The sequence below is a fragment of the Panthera pardus genome, unplaced genomic scaffold (genome assembly GCF_024362965.1).
Source record: "Panthera pardus isolate Hobbes unplaced genomic scaffold, ASM2436296v1 HiC_scaffold_7, whole genome shotgun sequence".
NCBI classification, from domain to species: domain Eukaryota; kingdom Metazoa; phylum Chordata; class Mammalia; order Carnivora; family Felidae; genus Panthera; species Panthera pardus.
Window position 1 is genome coordinate 43,001,130 of NW_026527002.1, and position 21,566 is coordinate 43,022,695.

The following is a 21,566-nucleotide window of genomic DNA, read 5'->3' on the forward strand; positions in this document are numbered from 1 at the left end:
TCCCACAGTATGCCCCTAGGTTCCAATGGAAGTTGATGCAGCATGGCACCAATTCAAGAAGGCAAATTTTAAGTCATAAAAAGTTCTTTTTAGTATGTCTTATTTTCTTAATAATAAATATTACTAGTAACATAATTTAAAATTTTTATTCTGGGTCCAACTGAAGAAAAAATGTGATAATAGAAATTTGTAGTAGGAAAAAAATACAGGATTCACAGGAAATCTTTAACAATTCTCACTGAATAATGGCCAAGATAAGCCCATTCTTCCTTTTAGAATCATGGAATCTTAGAGCTGACAGTGCCTTTGGACATTATCTGGCTCAGTGCCCACCTGCCACTCGGACCTCAGGTCATGTATCCATTCTTTACCTGACAGATGTTCCTTCCACTTCTGCTTGAACACTGCCAGGATTTTGCAGCTTACTCCTCTGAGGACTCCTCTGTTCCCTTTCTGAACTGCTCAGATTCATTCTTCTAGCGAGCTGCAATCTATGCATGCACCCTCTGCTCGCTGGCCTGGTTATACCATCTGATCAAGTTCATTCTCTTGTAGATGAGGCATCTAGCCCTTTGAAGCATACTCTTTTCCAGGGTAACATATACAGTTGCTCTTCAAACAGTGTTATTTCCAGGCACTGTAAGATCCTGACATCTCTTCTCCAGCCACAGTCTATTTTCTGGAAGGTCTCTATAGGTATCTGGGCAAAAAAAAGAGAGAGAGAGAGAGAGAGAGAGAGAGAGAGAGAGGTAAAAGTGTTTGATTAATTGAAATGGGAGTATTACTTTACATAATCAGTATCCTCTATTTCTATCAATAAACCCTAACATTTAATTAATATTTTCCATAGCTGGGACACACTGCTCAATATGTTTAGGTCCACCTAAATTTTCTGATTGTCCCCAGATGAACTGCTATCAACCCAGCATCTCAGAGTGCAATGTACACCTTGATATTTACCCCTGCTGAATTATCTTGTTAGCTATAAGCTATCATTTCTGCTTCAGGGTGATATTATAGAACCTTGATTATTTGGTTAAACATATTAATGATTCATCTTATGTGTTTATCATCTTGAAGTTTATAAGTGTCTCTGAGGTATTGACAGAAACACTGTCTGACATTGTACCAGGGGTGACTTCAGTTAAACACGTGCTAACACTTATAACAAATATGATTTCATGAGAACCGTACTTTGTATTTCTTTTCATCTCTTAAAATACACTGCACTGATAAAATACAAGTTAAATTAATAAACATTTGTTTTTATTAGTATTTTTGTTTCTTTAGAAAATGCACAATTGATGGAAAAGTTTGTTCATTAGTTCTTTCTTTCTTCCTTTCTTTCTTTCTTTTCCCAGGGTATACAGTTAATTATTCAAAATACATGGCCACAATCAACATGTAACTGATGAGACTATAATCTCATGACAAGTCAAAATATTTAGGGGAACATGGATAACCTTATAAGTGTTGACATTAAAAAAATCTGAGTCTGCAGTGATAATGTCACCATATCTGTTAATCGTTCTTTTATCATGATCTTTTATTTCAGTTAATTGCATTTTGGAGAGAAGAACACTATACTATTCATTATCCTTTGTGGTCTCTGTAATGTTCTTAAAATTACCTTGTATCATTAGGTATTTTTTTAAATAGTCATTCCTCATGCATTCTGAGGCCCTAGAATCAATTTTTACCCCTTTCTATCTAGTGGGTCTACCATTACCAAATATTATGACATTCAAGCTGCTTCTACTCCTTATCCTTGAAGTACACTTCTAAGAGGGCAGAAAATAGGTTTTCTGTGCTGTGCAAAGTGTGACCATGCTTCAAGTTAGTTTGGACTTAGAGGAAATCACTTTCAGACTATCTGTTTTGATTTGTGATACACAAACATTATGAAGTTAATCAGCTTTTTAGCCTTTAGAGACTTGATTCTTGTGAGTCTAAAATGATCACTTCTCTTCTTAATGTAGATGTGTTATTTGACAGTGAATATTGAAGTTAAGTTTCAATTTATTATATTCTAAATGGAAAGGAAGAATTTTTCATTTTGGGTATATAAACACAATACACACTTTTCTCTGACGCTTACATAACATTTATATTAGATACAATATTGGTTAAGAAAACTATTCTTTTTCTTTCTAGGAGAAGAAAATTCCCATAAAAAAATAAGACTGAATCAGGGTTAATGGGTAGAATAGTATTCCTTTACACAAAGATACAAGAAAATAAAAAGTTTAATATTTGCAACATCCCCTTCCTAAAACAAAGTATGCTAGTGGAAATTTGGCTTATTCCTAGAGTCTGAATGCAAAGATTATTAACTAAAATGACCTGGCTGAGAGTATGTGAGCTCAAATATGGTGAGAGGAGTAAAGACCAAGAACTACTGTGTTCGAACCATTAGCTTGCTTCCTATGGAGACATAGAATCTTTCAAAGTAAGTGTGGCTTCTTGACACCCTGTTCTGAAGACAAAAATTAGATCACTGAAAAGTCCTCTTAGGGGTATTTATAATGTTATTTGACTATCTTTTATTTAAGCTATAATTTATGCATCAAAATTAAAGGTGTCATCAAGTGTTGACATCATAGGAAGCCATGAAGCTACCCCAAAGTTCACTGCCCAAGTCTTGTGACTTGGGATGGTTGACTTCTGACTCCCCATTACTGTTGTGGTCCATGGACTTGGCAGGCAGGAGCCAACAGAATAATGTGGATGTTTGAGGTAGAAGTAATTTGGGTAACTGTAACTTAAAATACACTGGCTATCTTGACAGGTTAGTGTTAGTTAAAGCCTCCTTCCCACTTTTCAGCTTACCTAGTCTTAGCCACACCCATAGTACATCAAACTAGTGCACATAAGCATATGGTGAGACAGTTTCTCTTAGTTTTGTCATGTGAGCCTCAGCAACCTGACACTGTCTGGGTTCACATCTTGACCTGGGTTTACTTTCTCTTTTCTTCCTCTGCCTTTGCCAAAGCTTCTTTGCAGTCCTCTTGCCCTCTAATCTGTCTTCTACTTCATCTTCTCTTTTTGTGCTAGTCAGCATTTTGCTTCAATCTCTCCTTCCTTCCTCCGTTCCTCCCTCCCTTCCTTCCTTCCTTCCTTCCTTCCTTCCTTCCTTCCTTCCTTCCTTCCTTCCTTGTTTTCCTAATCATTCACAGAGTAACTAAAAATACCCTATCCTCAAACCAAATTTCTTTCTACTAGGGAAAAAATCCACAGAAGTAAATCTGTATACTAATCCATAGCAATTCGTCTTTCTCTCTATGGGAACTGATGGTAGGGGAGGAATTATTATACAGCCTTCCAGTTACAGTGCTTTTCAAAGTGACAGCATTCATTTGGATAGAAAACCCTGGTCTGTTGTTAGCTTCTTTTCATGGCTTATCAAATTGGTACAGAACTGGAGGCTGCAGAATATTGTGTGGACAGAAGCCTTCAGCTGATCTTGCAGAATGACTTCTGTAGGAACATTCAGAAGATCACAGAAGGTTAAATAATTAAGAAAGTTTCCACAGTCAATAGACAAACAAACAAAAAACAGTACCCTAAGCTGCATAGGCTTCTGGGATTTTATAAAACATTAGGGGCCAAAAATAATCCTTTAGTTTATAAAACTAAATGGCAAAAAAATTAAGTTAAAAAATGTCTTTTTCTTTTTCTTTGGTTTTCTTTCTTTTTTTTTTTTTTTTTTTTTGGAAGGCAGCGTCTTGGCCCCCGTTTTCTATAATGAAAGATTGATGATACCTCTGTTAGCCTGTCTAAATTGAATAATGAAAATCTGTAGAATACCAAAATACCAAGTGCTTCTATTTTTTGTTTTTTAATCTTATGTGCCATGGCTAACAAATGCTTAGAACATAGTGATGAGTGAATGGCTGTGAGAATAGAGAAGTTATAGCTGTGCCCTGTACCATAGTTGGATTTGACCATGGGAAAGATGATCACTATTGAGATCAAAATTGCTTAAAGTCTATCTCCCTTGCCTCCTTTGAGGAAGTTCAAATATAGTGTTGTCATTCAACTCTTCTACTCTTTCCATCCTCTCAAGTGAGACAACTTATCCTGTGGTTGCTTAGGCCAATGGAGAAGGGATTCAGGAACACAGTTCTTTTACTTAAAAGATTATCATTGCCAGTTGCAATCAGTCATGACTTCTGGATGAAACCCGCCACCTTCATTTAATCAGAGTGATTTCCTTCCATAGACACTCTCTGCCATGTCCCATCTGCAAGTCAATCTTTAATCAGTTTCAGCCATTTCTTCCAAGTACACTGCAATTCACATTCATCAGTCTACCTAAGGCTTATTTTTTCTTGAGTCACAGATAAATTAGGCCCTTCTTATTGTACCTTCAGATACCAGCAATGTGCTTAGAGTATTCAACCAGGAACAGGAATGATCTTTCTTTCATGAAGCCAATTTGAGTGCCCTGAACATGTAAGAGGGGACACTCAAGAAGGGGAAGCAGCTCCCTTCAGGAGTAGCTGTGGTGATGTGTGAGCATTTGGACACGTGGTTCATTATCTTGGGAAAGAAGTCTGTATCCTGCAAGCAGTCAACACCCAGCAGTTTCACTAAACAAAGCTTGAATATAAATTAATTCAAAAGGAGCTCAGATGTTTGTTGTCTTTGAACACACCCTGTGTATTAGGAGTCTAGCTTTATTCTGTAGACCACCTACTCTGTTCATTGGGAAGGACAATATTTGTTCAAACATAGTCCCCTTTGTCTGTGTTGGGCAATAGCACAATACATGCAGCAACTGTCCTCTGAAAACCAAGGCTTTGTCTCTGACAGGGATTATGAAAACACGGATTTCTTGAGAAGTGCCTGCCCACCTGCATTTAGATCCTAAATTGTGGGAAGATCTTGGCAGCCAGAGTATCTAGGAGATGCTCAGGGAAAAGTCTATTGAGGTTATGGAGACTTTTCAAAGGACAATTTCCTCCTTTAAAGTGGTTAGAATAGAAGAAGAATTCTTAAGAACTGTCATGGAATATTGGATTAGATGGAACCTTGAAAGATTTTATTTATCCCTCCTTTGTTAGCTTTCCATGTAAGACCTAAGAATGCATCCTATTTTAGAAACCCTCCCAGGAGTGAAATTTTCCATAATCTTTCCCCAGTTAGCCACTTTTTTTAACTTCTACAAAAGCCTTCCATCAGAAAATTCTTGATCATTTATATGACCCTCACAGTCACTGGTATGGCCCAAACCTGGTTCCCTTGCCTTTTCTTTTGGTGCTCAGACCCTCCACAGATGGGCCTGTCAGGGCCGAAGCCCATTATTAGATCACTTCTTGGCTTCTTCTCTAAGGCCAAATAATGAGAAAACTTTTTTCCTCCTTTTTTTGTAGGTCATATTTTTCAACTATCTAATGATTTTTGTTGTTGAAAATTGGATTGGGGATTTCCTGTGTCTGGAATTGCACTAGGCCTTGAACTTTGCAACCCTGATACTCCTCTTGCTACCTCTTAAAATACACCAAATAAAATGAGACCGAGAGAATGAAGCAGCTGCAAGCAAAGAAAAACGTCACAAAAGCAACAAATAAAAACACTGAGTAGTTGTCTTTCTGGGTATTTTTTCTTTTTTATTGAACAAGACATTTGTAAAATGAAGCATGCTTCAAAGTTAAGTGGGCATTTTGTTTATTGAGGATCAATCAATACGAACTTGGTTAGGTTTAGATAAACACCTATATAATTTATAATTTAAAATGCAGAATGTTAAAAACTAGGCATGCCAAGAAGATTAAGTATGACTTAACTTCTTAGTGGCCCTTTCTTAGCATATCTAGTATCTATATAACTTCCATTTTCTATGGGCATTTGGAGACCATTGCGCCATTATCACGATGGCTTTCAATATGCTGCTGGATAGAAGTAATTTTGATTTTTACATTTATCTTTGATCTGTAGCTGGTTTTACAGGGCATTCTTTCTTTTTCAGATTTTAGTATCAATCTTATGATTGTAAGTAAATGTAGACATTTTCCATATTTGTTTCTTTGCTTTGTAACAGTTGGATTAGGATGAGATATATCTGACCTGTAACATCAGATATATCTCTCTGAGCCCCATGACTTTGAAGATAGGTCTTTAATAACTCTTGCTATTGTTCAACATACACATTTGTAAGACTTTATTTAACATATGTGTATAGCCTAAAAAACAATAATGAAAAGATCACACACGTTCTCACCACTCAGTTTCAGAGAAAGAACACTATCAGTGCCTTAGAAACCCACTCAAATCATCTGCATATGACTCTCTCTGATCAGCTCCTCCTCTCTGCCCCAACCCCCACCTGATATAAGAACTATCCTGATTTTGGTTTACCATTACTTTGCTTTTCTTCGTAATTTTACTATCTTTGTATGCATTGCTAAAGATTATATTCTCTAGTTCAACCAGATTTTGAAATTAAATAATGGAATCATACTCTTCTATTTCTTTTGTGACTTCCTTTTTTGTTCTTGCTTTGCTCCTATATTTTTGTTTTGAGATTCAGTTATGTTGATAGATGCAGCTGTAGGTCATTATCACTATTTTATAATATTCCACTGTATGACTATGCCGCAATTTATTTATCCATTCTGTTGATGGACATTTGGGTTGGTTTTAGTCTGAGGCTTTATGATTGCCTCTATATGACCGTTTTGGTACACGTGTCCCAGAACTCAAGTGCCAGAATTCCTCATATATATGTACCTAAAGTGCAATTGTTGGATTGTGAGATGCACATATGCTCAATTTAATAGGATGTGCCTAATGGTTTTCCTAAATGGCTTTAATAATTTTCTGCTCCTTCCTGCAGTGGATGAGAATTCCTTTTGCTCTCAGCATCCTTGCCAAGACTTCATATTGTTAGATTTAAATTTTTTTTTCCAGTTAGGTACAGAATAGAATTTTTTTGAGGATTTAATTTGCATTTCCCTGATCAATGATGAGGTTGGCCATCTTTTCAAATGCTTTGTATCCATTCATAATTTCTTATATGTGAAATGCCTATTTATGTCTTTTTTCTATTTTCCTGTTGGATTGCTCATCTTTTCTAGTTGAATAGTAGGAATTCCTTATATACATTAAAACCTTGGTTTATGAGCATAATCCGTTCTGGAAACATGCTTGTAGTCCAAAGCACTTGCATACCAAAGCCAATTTCCCCATAAGAAATAATGGAAACTCAGATGATTCATTCCACAGCCCAAAAATATTCACATAAAAATGATTACAATACTGTAATATAATACAAAATAATAAAGAAAATACAAGCTATAAAGAAAAATAAACAAATTAACCTGAACGTATCTTTGAAAACCTTCGTGTGAGGGAGACAAGAGACAGGAGGGTTATTGTGTAGGACGACTTTCACTATCACTAATGGAATCACTGCTATCTATTGGCTCAGTGGAATCTTTTCCTTTTCGAGCAACTTTAACAAGGAACCTATCCAATGATACTTGCTTTTGCCCCCTTTTGAGGATTTCACAGAAATGTGACATTGCATTCATCACCCACAATCCCACAGAGAGAGAAGAACCATTGGCTCAGTTGTGATCATGTGATGTTTGGTGTCACATACTACTTGTATTGCAAGACATCACTCGTTTATCAAGTTAAAATTCATTAGAAATATTTGCTTGTCCTGTGGAACACTCACTGAACAAATTAATCACAATCCAAGGTTTTACTGTATTTTTAATATAAACCACTTTTTGGTTATATTTATTATAAATATCTTCTCCCAACTTGTAGCAACTCCTCTCATTCTGTTATTCTCTTGATTAAGAGGAAGTCTTCATTTTCTTATAGTTGAATTTGTGCATCTTTTCTTGATGCTTTGCATTTTTTGTATCTTGTTGAAGAACACTTCCTCCTCCCCTAAAGACATGAAAATATTTTTCTTTTTCTTACAAAAGTTTTAAGTTTTGACTTCACTTAAGTATTTAGTCCCTTAAATAACTATATTTTTCATTTCCATTTGACTTTGTAACCATAGTTTCCATCTCTCTGATGAAATTTCCCATCTTTTCCACTAGATTTTTAACATATTAATCATAATTATTTTAAACTCCTTGTCTGATATTTTGAATATATGGGCTACATTGGGTCGACAGTATTGTGTTGAATACTGTATTTCCTGAGAATGGATTGTTTTATTTCTTGCCTATTTTATACGTCATAATTTTGATTGCATGCTAGATGTCGTATGTGCCAGAACAGTGGAGCCTGAGGTGAACAGTATGTGAGTGCAAAGGTGCTTACTCCTCTTCTGTCCAGCCATTAGTCTGAGAGTGGATGAGTCCATCTTTCATTGCTGAGCTAGGTTTGGATTTTATCGTCTCTATTCTTACCTTTGGTGCTCACATGTTTCAAATTTCTCTAGCAGTGGGTTGCTGCTACTCTGTTTTTAGTGTAGGGATTGGGTTGCTTGGAGGACTTTTCTCATTATTGTGCTTTATCCTCAGCTTTCAGCAGGCTCTGTATGTTGGCACCACAGCGGGTGTTTCTCTCTGTGCTCCTGCCCTTCCCTCGGCTATAAGCTGTTAATGCTGTGCTTGTTACTCACTGGGGACTCCTGGTGGGGACAGGGTAGTTTCTTGGTTCTCCTGCCCCTAGGTCTCAGCCAGGCTCTGTGTGCCTGAGGACAAGAGTGGGGCTTTCCCAACATTTCTACTCTCCGCAAGCCCCTGTGGAAGCCAAACTCTGCTGTAGTCATGGGAATGAGTATCCCACTCCACTCCGAGCCCTCACCCCAAGGCAGCAGGACTCTGCTTTAAGTCAATGCAGGATTCTAGGTATGAGCAGGTTTCCTGCCCTCCCCAAGAGGCATCCATGCTTTTCCTAGTGTCAGTACAGGGTGGGAGTGCAATTTTCTACCCCTTTCCTTGTAGCCACTGACCTTTGCCCAGGACTGCCCTGCAAGACAGCACTCTCCCTCTCCCGGAGGGGCAGGTGACTTCTTCCTATGAGAGAAGGGCCCAGAAGCAGGTTATGTTTGGCGCCTACCTCCCAATAGTATCTGGTCATCATCTGCACTCCTGCATCACTGAGGCAAGCTCTCTCAGGGCTTCTGCCCTGCTCCCAGTATTTCTTGGGAGTACCTGATGGAGGCCTATGGAAAAGATCTGGAAATTTGGGTACCTAGTGCCTTACATGAGAGGTTTCCAGGTATTCTAAACTCTCATATCAACCCACATTCGCCTTTTCAGAATTTGTTAACCTTTTAGTTGTCTTCCTCATTCCTGCTTTTGTCTGCCACCTCTGTCTGTTGCTGACACCTGTCCCTCCTGTCTCTGCAAAAGGCCAAGCAACTCATGTGTCCCATCTCTCCTTGAGCTTGTTGTCCTCTGGAATTCAGCGCCTCTGACTGAATCACAATCTGAAATCTCTGATGGGCCTTAAAAAGTTATGCTTTTATAGATCATCCAGATTTCTCTCATTGTTAGGGCAGGCACAGAACACTCCTGTGGCTATCCACCTTTTAGGAGGAAGCACACTGATCTTTCCTCTCCATGCTACCACCACTCTATTTTCTTTCTTTGCCCAGTATTTCTTTATAGCACTTAAAACTACCATCATATCATATTTGTTTATTGTCTGTTTCCCTTACCAGAACGATAATCCCATTAAGATAGAATATTTATTTATTTTTTCATTTCTGCATTTCTGGCCCATAATAGGAACTCAATACAAATTGTTGAATAAATGCATGCAGTGAATGCCAAAGATCATGGCATTTTCTCCAATACCTTGAATTAACTTGCTTTCATAAGAATGTACTTCCACTGAGGCTGTTTTCTCTCCTTGTTCTGCCATATTTTTCATATGTCCCATTTTGATTATGTTCTTACTCATCATTTAATCAGGCAAATCTGTTTGCACTAGTGTCTCCGGATGTACCAGTAATGAAGACGTAAGGGGCTTGTCCTTGAGGCTGCTGTCTGTCTACCCTTGATTTAGTTTATCTCTGCTCTCAGGCCCACAGCTGGCCTGTAAGGGGTTGTGTGCCACGGCTGGTCTTTGTTCATCTTAGCAGGTTCCCATCCGGTGTGTTTCTGCCCTTCTGTGGTAGGTTCTCTCTCCCACCGCCCCACCCGACCTCAAGGCCTGAGTCTTTGGTGGTCAAGGCTAATGTGTTCCTCACAAATAAGAAGCTGCATTTCAGATCATCACAGTTCTGCTTCTGCCTTCCTAATTGTTTTGGTGTGCCTGCTATTGCTGCTGTTGTTGTTTTAATAACTTTTACTCTTTGCTGTGTTTGGAAGAGATGGTGGTAAAAAGGAAAGTGGTGGGCGGGGAATTGGTCAGTGCTCTACCTGCCTCGGGGAGCAGCACACAAGAGGGGTAAATAGGTGAGTGTCCCACTTCTCTGTTAGTTCTAGGCCATCCTATTGCACTAAGGGCTCCACATCTGGCAACAGAGGCAGTGAAGGGACTGTGTATTTTCCTGTCTTTTATCAGGTGATTCTTTTTCAAGAAACTAGAGCTTACTGTGTCTCTTGGTAGTCTGTTTTTAGTATGTTTGCCTAAGTTGGATCCAAATGTATTATAAGTAATGTTTGTTTCTGCCTGACCCTGACACAAGGCATGGTGAGTTTGTATGTTGTACTGGTTTATCCTTTGTGGGACTGCATTAAAGCATGATAATGCAGATACCATGTTGAATGAGACCTTGTGCATCAGTTTTCTAAGGGGAGTAGAGCTCTTATGATTAGGAAAACTCAAGTTCGTTAAAAATGCTGCTGAATTGTCATTACCTACTTTTTATATCAAAATTACAGTTGCTGTCTCACAGTGGCCCCCAATATATTTTCTGATTTTAAAAAACATATTAAAATAAGCTCTTAAAATCTACATGGTTTGTAGTCAGTCTTCTTTAGCACTGTGCCAAAGACCTTATTTTATAGGATAACATTTAGTTTCCTATCATTCAAAACCATTTCTCCCATCTTTTAATTATTTATTTAAGTAATAATTCTGGGTTGGATAATGGGGGCATTTTAAAAAACATAAAGAAGTATGATTGTAAAATAACCTCAATTATTCTGAAAGATGAAATAACAGCTGCCTTGATTTAGTTACTCTTATGTGTTAACTGGGAAAAAGTTCATTAAAACACATTTTGACGCTTTTAATCCACGGGAACTCCAATTTCATTGAGAAAATGGGTCCGAGGATGGTGAGAATGTTGACTAATTGGCTTGTCCATCCCACATGGGATTACACCAACGTCTGAGTCAGAATTTCCTGCTATTGCAGCATGTTTTCTTCTTCATTTTTTTCCTCTTTCCTTAGAAACAATCCATTCGGGTTCATTACACGGCCATTTGTTAGTCTCGTTAGTTATAAGGCATTGTACTTGTTTGTGACTACAATGAAGTCATGCCGGCTGGGTCTGGCTGTGTGTGTATGCAGAGTCAATGGAGGATCCTACAGCTGCCTGGGGAATCAGGCAGTGCAAGGGGTCACCCTGATATTTCAGAACCCAAATCCTGCTTTCCCAAAGTCATGGGGCATTTTTGTTTCATTCATCGAGAAGATTCGTTCAACTTTGGTTTGCTTACTACATGCTGTATATAGATATCAATCTGTTGAACTTTTGAAAACTTTTTATTGGTATGTAATGTTCTCAGAGAAACTGTACAGATCCTAAGTGTGTAACAAGATAAGCTTTTACAAACTGAGCACACCTGTGTAACTGTACCCAGATCAGGAAACAGAATGTGCCCAGCACCCCAGAAGCTCTCCTTCATGTCACTAACCCTTCTCACCTTGGGTAACCATTCTCCTTTCTTTTGATTGTTTTTATATTTTATATACATGGAATTATACATGATATATATTATTTTGTGTCTGGCTTCTTTCATTTCATAATGTTTATGAGATTTATCTCCATTGATCATGTATTGTGTTCGTTCATTATTACTGCTATGTAGTGTTCCATTGATCAGTACAACACAGTTTATTCATTCCTCTGTTAACAGGCATTAAAGTAGTTTCCTTTGGTGGAGGGGGGACAGGGGCCATTATGAACATTCTGAGCATTCTAGTACATCTCTTTTGGTGAAGGTATACATACACACATACATTCCTGTTGGATATATATAGAAGTGGAAGTGTTGGGGCACACACAGGGTGTGTGTATGTTCAGACTCAGTAGATAAATCAGTTTTCCAGAGTGGTTATAAGCACTTACGCTCACACCAACAGTGTGTAAGAGTTCCAATCACTCTATCTCCTCACCAATATTTGACATTTTCTATCTTTTTTATTTTAGTCATTTTGGTGGAAATGTATTGAATGTGGTTTAATTTGTATTTCCTTGCTGACAGTGAACCCAAGCACCTTTTCGCTTGCTTATTAGTATTTGTATGCCTATTTTTATGAGTTGTCAATTCAAGTCTTTTGCCCATGTTTTTATAAGTTGACTCCCTCTTTATTTCTGTTTGGTAGGGATTTTTTATATAGTCTGGATATGGTTCCTTTGCTGTGTATATGTATTGTAAATATCTCCTCTTCCTCTGTGGGTTGCCTTTTCACTCTTGTAATGGGGTCTTTTGATGAACAGATACTCCTTATTTTTTAAAAGTTCAGTTTGTTACTTTTTCTTTTATGGTGTGTGCTCTTTGCCTACTCCAAGTTGACAAAACTGTTCTATGCTTTCCTCTAACATCTTTATTTAGATTTGTAATCTATCTGATTTGACATTCATATATTGTGTGAAATAGAGGTCAAGGTACAATTTTTCCGTATGGATAAGCATCACTTAACTTGCTTTGTTTAAAATGTTTTAATGAAATTTAGTTTTATTAAAATATGGTTTCTATTTTCCTGGAGATAACTACTAATGATTCTTGAAAATAATTTAAAACTTTGGTGATTTAAAATTTGTAATATAATCTGTAGACTTATTTAACACTAGTGTAAATTTAATTTTTTTTAAAAGTTCTTTGTCTAACTAGACTGTAGTTTGTAACCCCAGTATATTTATTTATTAACCCCAGAGTGATTTATAGTACACAGATCATAAACTGAGGGTTTATGGGGGGGGGAGGGGGGGGTGGGTGGGTGATGGGTATTGAGGGCACCTGTTGGGATGAGCACTGGGTGTTGTATGGAAACCAATTTGACAATAAATTTCATAATAAAAAATAAAAAATGCTAAAAAAATAATAAAAATAATAAAAAATAAAAAATTATCGTTCTCACTTTTTCATTTGAATTCAGTTCAACACATGTTTATTATATGTCTGCTAGAATTTGGGACAGTTGAGAATATAGTTGAAGTTTTGAGCTCCATTTATGTCATTTAGCTTTTAAGCCATATAATAAAGTTATAAAACATCGGTCAGTAATAAACCATTTCACTTTAGTATTCAAACTTATATTAGTGAAGAGAAGTACAAGGTGAGAATTTTTATTACTGTTAGGATGACCTTACACCCTTTATATAGAGCGTTATACCAGGTTTTCCACTAGTAATGACATAGATCTTTTAAGATGTAAAAATAGAAAAGAAAATATAAAAGTTTCATTTCTATATTTGGAATGACTATGAATGCTTCCTCTTTGATGTCATTTCTGCTTAGTTTTATTTTTTTTTTCTCTTTTTATTATTTTTTCTAGGTCGTACTGGTCAGTGGACATCTGGACAGCTGGGACGTGGGGCAGGGTGCCATGGATGATGGCGGTGGAGCCTTTATATCATGGGAAGCACTCTCGCTTATTAAAGATCTTGGTAAATATTTAGAAAGTCATTAACCACTGTATGAGGATCTCAGTAGTGACATGTTTAACTCAACACACAAAATACTGAACAGATTAGTGACTCTAGTATGTTCAGAGATCCTCCTGAGATCTATGTGTTCGTTAGTTTATTCTCAGAAAAGAATGAATTTGTCCCCTTAAAGAAAGAAATTTTTATTCAAGTGTATGCCAGATATCCAAAGTATCAAATATGAGGCACTAGGGAAAAAGAACAAGCAAATAAAACTGTAGCGAATATAACCACATCAGCTGGAGACTATGTAAGGAAACCATGACCAAGTCAAAGAAAAGTCAGCAGCTCCCCCTGCCTCCTTTTCCTTGTTCATCTTAAAGACATTATTAGGCTGTTAGGATAGCTTTACTGCAGCTATCTTTCCATGGCAGAAATCAAAGAGAGCAATGCAGAACTGAAGGAATGATCCTTCAATAAAGACCCACAATAAGGAATCTAGGCTGGAAAACAGGAACTTCCAGGTGAACCTAGAAATGAAGAAGATGGACAGGCATACAAAGGATAAGCTAATAGTAAAGCAGTTTTTGATGACCCTATTTGCACACACAAAAAACATATATTTCCTCTTTGTGTGCTGGTCAAAAAGGTGGATTTTGAGTGAGATTAGAAATAATGAAACAGTCTGGGGGCGCCTGGGTGGCTCAGTTGGTTATGTGTCCAACTCTTGGTTTGGGCTCAAGTCATGATCTTGCAGTTATGAGATTGAGCCCCAGGTGGAACTCTGCACTGAGTGCAGTGCCTGCTTGAGATTCTCTCTCTCTCTCTCTCTGTACCCCTCCCCCCCCACTCTTTCCCTCTCTAAATAAATAAATAAACTTAGAAAAATAGAAATAATGAAACAATTTGAAGAGTCCCACATCTGAGTTAGGGCAGGGGTGGCTTTAACATGCCTCATCAGCAGAATGTTTTGTCATAACTGTGAAGTAGCCTCAGCTTCATATACAGTAAAGATCAGAGCATCCTTTTTGGTGAAGGCTTTCCATATATATATATATGTTTAAATTCATACATTTCTTCCAGTGTTTAATAACCCTTATAATCCTATAAATAAGCCTATTAAATAATTGGCCATATTAACAATAGATTGCTGAAATGGTCTTGCTTAGGCATATCTTTGGTGTGCCATTTTGGTTTATGTCTTACTTGTGTTTTAAAAATGGGGAAATGGAGAGGTGGTTGTGCGTTTTGTACTTCTAAACAGTCCTGTGTCCCTTAGCCTTGATACTACTGACGTTTGGGGCTACATGATTCTTTATTGTGGGTCTGTCTCATGTATGTAGGATGTTTAGCAGCATCCCTGGACTCTATCTACAAGATACCAATAAGCACCATCCCCCTCAAGTTTTAACAACCAAAAAGGTCTCCAGACATTGCCAAATATCCCTTGGCAGGTCAGGGGTGGTGGTGGAGGAATGCATAAAATTTCTCCACTAAAATAAACTAATAAAAAAAAATCGCTAAAAGACCTGAATACAGGACATTTTTTTTTTTAGAGAGAGAAAATGAACTCATTGGAAACCTTACATTCTATGCACTTACACTTTGAACACTTCCATACTGAACACCTACTGTATGAAAGCACTCGGTAAAATCTGGACATACAGAAAGGTTTAAAACATGTCCTCTGTTCTTAAGAATGCTTAGAATAGAATTGGAACATACACAAGCACCTACACATATAGGTGCCAGTATAGACATAATTTCAAGGCCTGCTTTTAGAATTGTGTAAGGTTTGAGAGAGATGAATTGTCCAGCAAACAAAACCCAAAAACATACATTCCTTCAGAGAAGATCTGGGGTACTCTATGTGTGAATCCTCTCCTTCCCTTAAAAATATTCCCTTGGTGGTCTGTTCTCTCTGTCCTTACCTTCACTCCGGAATGAAGTGGGTTCTAGACGTGAGGCAGGCAGATATCAAACATTTCCCTCTTTATAGGGCCCAGATATGCGTTTGGGAAGTTGATTTTCTTTTGATGTGTTCAGCCAGCTTGATTAGAAACAAAGTGGTATAGCAAAGAGAGAACCAGACCCATCTGAATCAGAGTTTACGTCACTCTGTGCCTCAAACTGCTTTTTTGGCCTCAGGCAGGTCATTTGAACTCTCTGGTCTTAATTTTCTTTATCTCTTTTAACTGTAAGCTTCCAGAATATTTTATCTGCTTTAGATGGGAATAAAAATGATGTCTTCTCTAGGCTTTGAATCTAACATTTTTAGTATTCAGCATGGAATCCTAAATCACCATTAATTGAGTTGGATTCAGTTGCATGGATGAATGTAACATCATGCAAAGATGGATTAAGTATTTTTTTTCAACACTGACTTCAGTTGCTTTTGATAGCTAGTAAATAGCCTCCTTCAATTCAAGACTTAACTCTCCTATAGGTTTCTGAAAACCTATGAAGAAACCTATGTTTATTCATGTAAACATATGAAAACAAACTCTAAAATAAAGAGTAATATTTCTTTTGAATAGGTGTTAAGAGGTAGCATGACATACTGTTAAAAAGCATAGGACTATGGCGCCAGACTGCCTGAGTTCATATCCTGGCTCTGCATTTACAAAGTGTGTGGCTTTTGCCTTTCTGTGCCTCAGTTTTCTCATCTGTGAAATTGGGATAATAATGTTCCTAACTCATACAGTTGCTTTGAAAACTAAATAGTCTACTCACGTAATGTACTTAGAATAGTGTCTGATCCAACCGAGTACTCAATAAATGTTAACTTTTATTATTTAATAAGCGTAACTCTGACAGTACTATATTTTTTTATGTAAAGGAGAATGATAATTTTTCTTACCCTTACCCCCATTAGTAAATATATTGCTTCTTCACTTAATATGTTAGTTAAACTCATGTAACTCTAGGTCCAGCTGCTATGGTATACCTAAATATGCTTTCTCTTTACTATTTAAGCTGCTATCTCTTATATGATGGAAACCCAGTGACTCCTTCACTTTTTTCTACTTTCATACTACATTTTCAGGCATCTGAATTTCTCCTTGTCACTTCCTGCTTAGGTCAAATGCCCAGTGCCATCTCTGTGCCTCACTTCCTGTGATTGTGCCCACTGAGTCTTACTCTTTAAAGTTAAAATTAGATTGTGAATTTCTATTTGTAGATTGCCTATGTGCTTTAATACAAAGAGCTGGGTCCAACATGTGACATATGAGTTCTAGTTGAAAATAACTGGTACACATGAACAAGAAATAGGACTTTGGGAAATGGGTTCATAATTATATTACTTAACTATATTAAGCCCAAACTATTTAAGTGGTGAAGTATGAAAACTCTCTGGCAGTCTCTTTTTCAAGGAAAGTAACTTCTTTTGGCTGCTGTTCCTTGGACGATATGTCATGCAGCACGCGTGTATGTCAAAGTCCTACAGTGGGGCTTGTGAATTTGAATGTTGGTCAAGCAGGGATTTCTGATATTTAGGAATATAGTTCTAAGGTCCATCCTTCCCTCCTTATCTCTTTTCCTTTGTTCTCTTCTTTTACTATTATTATAGGTTCACTCTTTTGCCCAGGCCCTCAGCTAAAACTATATTCAATTAATCTAACAGAAGAGATATTTGTGCTTTCCAAATATAATCAGTCATTCCTGTGTAACTGTCAACAGAAGGCTATTTGCTATGAAATGCTATTGAATACTTCTTTGTGTTTGTGGTTTACTGGACTTGAAACTGTTTATTTGAAATGTCATTTCCTGGAATGTTCTGGTGTCAGTGAACAAAGCCTATGGCAAAGGATCCTATGCTTCAGAATGTTCATTTGGCACTTGAAAAATAAACCACCATCCATCCCCAAATTCTTCCAAATTTACCATTTTCTGTGAAGTTAGAATTTTGAGTGTTTAGGCCTAAACAAAGGGAAAAGATCAGAAGTAATAGCACTACTGGGTTGTTGAAATGAGGAATATGTGTGAAACATCTTTCTAGAGAAATTTCAACGTGAGCATCCTGATTGTGATTATTACAGAGCTTGAGAGTCTATGTGTTAGAAAAATATTTTATTTGTAAATTCCTTCACTGGTTCACTCAACAAATACTCACGGTGCTCTGGCCTGCACGTCAGTGAGTGCCAGATGCCTTGTACCAAAGAGGAATGAGACGTGGTCCTTGAAGGCCTTGAAGTGAGAGAGACATTGAATTCAAAAATTGCCATGAAACTGTTTTAAGTTCTTTAATTGAAGGATGTACAAACTGCTTTGGGCACCTAGGAGCGGGAGGGATTGGTATGGCTTAGCTGGGTCAGAGCACCTTCACAAAGGTGATAGTTAAGCTTTCTTTTATAAAGATAAATAGAAATTCCTGAAGCAAAAGGGGCACAATGAAGAATTCCCAGGAGAGCACAGAGCCTCCAGGCCTGCACATCATTAAAAATGAGGAAGAAATTGTTGACAGTAGCAGTGTTGGGATAGTAAGGGAAGAGAGGATTTGCAAAATTGCAGGAAATGTTCACTTTTTATTTAGTATTTTTAATAACATTACATTTTTGTATAGTAAGAAGTTGTGATTTTAGTAATCAGGGGAAAAAAAAAACCCTCAAAAGCCAAAAGAAAGATTCTTGGCATTGCCATTATCATAAACATTGTTTTAACAGGAACAACAGAGCAGAAGTAGGAAGTAGGAAGAGTTATGCAGGAGCCGTCAAGCCCTCCCGGCCCAGAAGTACACAAGGGCACACAGCCACATGCATGCCAAGGCTTTGGAGTAGTCAGAGCTTTAAGTACCCATTTCGAGTGCAGTGGGTTCTCTCTTAGAGGGATGCATACATCCAGTGAGAGGATTTCTTTCTCTCCTGTCAAACCTCCCTTGAAAAATTCCCAGGCGGTCCAATCCAGAATAACCAAGCAAGGGAAATGAACAGCTTCCAATGAGATGGAAACCTAAAAGTTAGAGCTAGAGACAGCTAGAGCCCTGAAGCCAACTTGACACCTGCCCAGACTAAAAAGGCAATCCCACTTGGAAAGGACCTCCTCCCTGCCCTGGGCTTAGCCATACCTCTGAGTATAATAACTGTTCTAAAAGCTAACATCTACGGAATATTACTGTGTTGTGGACATCGTGTTAAGTACTCCACTATGCACACGCTCTCTTTTCTTCTGGACAACTCCAAGGTGTGGATACACTTGTTATATCCATTTTACAGAAGAGGAAACTGAAGCAAAGAAAAGTATCCTGTTCAAGGTCACAGAGCTATCACATAAAAAATTTCAATCCAGGCAGCCTGACTCCTTACTCGTGTGTACTTTGTAATACTATTTTACTGGAACAGCATGGCTAGTCTATTTCTAGGAACACTCATCCTCAGGATATTGAGACATTATGTTAAAAAAAAAAGTGTCTGATAGTCAAATAAATTTAGGAAACACCCTGGGTAATTTCTTCATTCATCTGAAAACATTTGTTGGGAGAGTATTCAAATTCATGGATAGAGTATGCTTTGGGAAACACTGCTCTGGGGCATTATTGGTGTTGACAGAACTGACCAAGAATCCAAGAATGCAGGCTCAGGTACGCTTTATGGAACTGAGTACAAAAAGCCTTGGATTGATTTTCATTCCAGATTTTCTAGGCTGTATTTGGGATCTGTGGTTGCCTGAATATTGACAAGATAGAACTATTCAATGCTTCCCTAATTGGCATAGTAGAGACTGTTCTTGTATTTCTTCTTGAAGAGCATTTGTACCCATGTACAAACTCTATGCAACAACTAACTTCTTCTCCATGCTCTCTGAGCCTATTTTATTTAAATGAATATGGTATTATCAGAAATGTTTGACATGTGCTAAGGGCTCTCCCTTCCAGGTTTTTCTGTGGCTCCAGAGGAATCAGAATTTGGTAGCATTTTTTTTTCCTAGAAGGAATTTTTGTCTTCAAACATGCCACAAACTCTCTGTCCTCTCACTTCGGATGCTCTTCCTCTGTAATTATTTTTGTGAACACAAGAAGGGTGACTGGTAGGTATCCTCTGGGATAAGTATCCTCTTAAAATCACTGATCCTCAAAACCTTTGGGGAATGATACATCTGCTGCGGAACTGTCTAAAAAATTAGCTTAAGTCTTAGAAAAAAAAACTTTCCCTCCCAACATTAAATTTAATTTTTATTAATTTAAATTTTAATGTCTAGATGGTGGTTTGCCTTCTTCTGAACAAATTTTGGTCTTGACTTTTTATAACTGTATTTAACAAGACAAATACCTAGAACAGTAGAAGAATTAGACTCTAAGAATTTGCTTGCTCTTTTTCCTTTTTTAAAATTTTACTTCTAGGGGCGCCTGGGTGACTCAGTCGGTTGGGCGGCCGACTTCGGCTCAGGTCATGATCTCGCGGTCCGTGAGTTCAAGCCCCGCGTCGGGCTCTGTGCTGACAGCCCAGAGCCTGGAGCCTGTTTCGGATTCTGTGTCTCCCTCTCTCTGACCCTCCCCCATTCATGCTGTCTCTTTCTGTCTCAAAAATAAAATAAATGTTAAAAAAAAAATTAAAAAAAAAAATTTTACTTCTAAAAGTAGCTTTACTGTCATGGGCATTCATAGCCTCTTCTCATGGTTTTTTTGAGGATGATCTTCTCATTTTTTTTATTTAGGTATGTTATTTCCTCCAGTGAGAAGTTATATAGTGTCTGGCTTTACCGTAAGACCTGTAGCAGATACGTATTTTTTTTCAGCTTAGAATTGCTGAGAACTTTTCCTGAGTTTTAATCACGTTTGTAAGTTTCACTAAAATACTTAGCATCTTTACATCTCATTAGCTAACACAGACATTTCCACTGACATGTGTAAAATGACAAACTGTATGTAGATTGATCTTCAAAATGTTTCCATGAGATAAAGTGAAATGAATCACTTAGAATTTCTTCTGCCTGTTAGTTTGGATGTGATATGGGAGATTCAGTAGTCATTTTAGAACCTTAGGCTGCATGAATACTGCTGTTATTATTTTATCCGTTAGTTAGAATATACCATTTCTATGTAAAAGTAGACAAAACCCAGGCCCAGTGGCTTACAAATTGTGAGCAGTCCTTCCTGTCTGACAGAGTCTGGAAGGATAGCCGATGAACACTGTGAGACGAAGGTCTCATGGGACCCCTTTCTCCACAGCGTGCTCAGCTTCCTCCCCCACATCTGCTTTGATTTGGCCCACATGCCTTAGAAAGTTAAGAAATGTAGTGTTGTTAGAGGAATCGGAAGCTTTGGTATTATTTATCCTGGAGAAGAAGGACTATGGGAAGACTTAATGATGGTATGCTTAGTGCCCCAGTGGATTTCCTCCCACCCAAGAATGGGATCTGTAGAAGTCCAGGGTGGGACTGTCTGGGAAATGTAGGCTACTTCATTAAAACAGTATCATCACAGTATTGCACAAATTGGCTCACAAGGAGATCTCCTATTTCAGTAATAAATATTGAACATCTATTTCATGCCAGCCAAATAAAATGGATAGACCACAAGTCCTTCCATGAAGGAACTCCTCGTCAGGCAGCAATAGCATCACATGCTATTTGAGACATTTGAGCTGAGCCTTGAAAGGGTGGGAGGTAGGAGAATAAAGGACAAAATTAGAGCTCACAGAAGTACATAGTTTGAGGAGTGGAGGCTGTTTCTATAAGTCTAGAGCAATAGATGAGTGAAGAGCGACTGGAAATGAGTCAAATGAAAGGTAAGGGTCAGTTTGTCAGGGACACTAGATGCAAAGCTAAAGTTTGCTAAGGCCAAGGGAGCCATTGAGCATTTTAAGCATGGGATTGACGTGATAGG

The 21,566-nt window shown here is 37.8% G+C and overlaps 1 protein-coding gene across 6 annotated transcripts in view; it reads left to right on the forward strand.

Annotated features, from left to right (window-relative positions):
• CPQ (carboxypeptidase Q) overlaps positions 1-21,566 on the forward strand; it is a 545,816-nt gene that overhangs the window by 281,394 nt on the left and 242,856 nt on the right. For all 6 annotated transcript variants that reach the window (XM_053896083.1, XM_053896085.1, XM_053896084.1 and 3 more), the window contains exon 5: positions 13,654-13,765. In XM_053896083.1, coding sequence (XP_053752058.1) covers positions 13,654-13,765 — 112 coding nt within the window. The remainder of the gene's footprint in view (positions 1-13,653; positions 13,766-21,566) is intronic.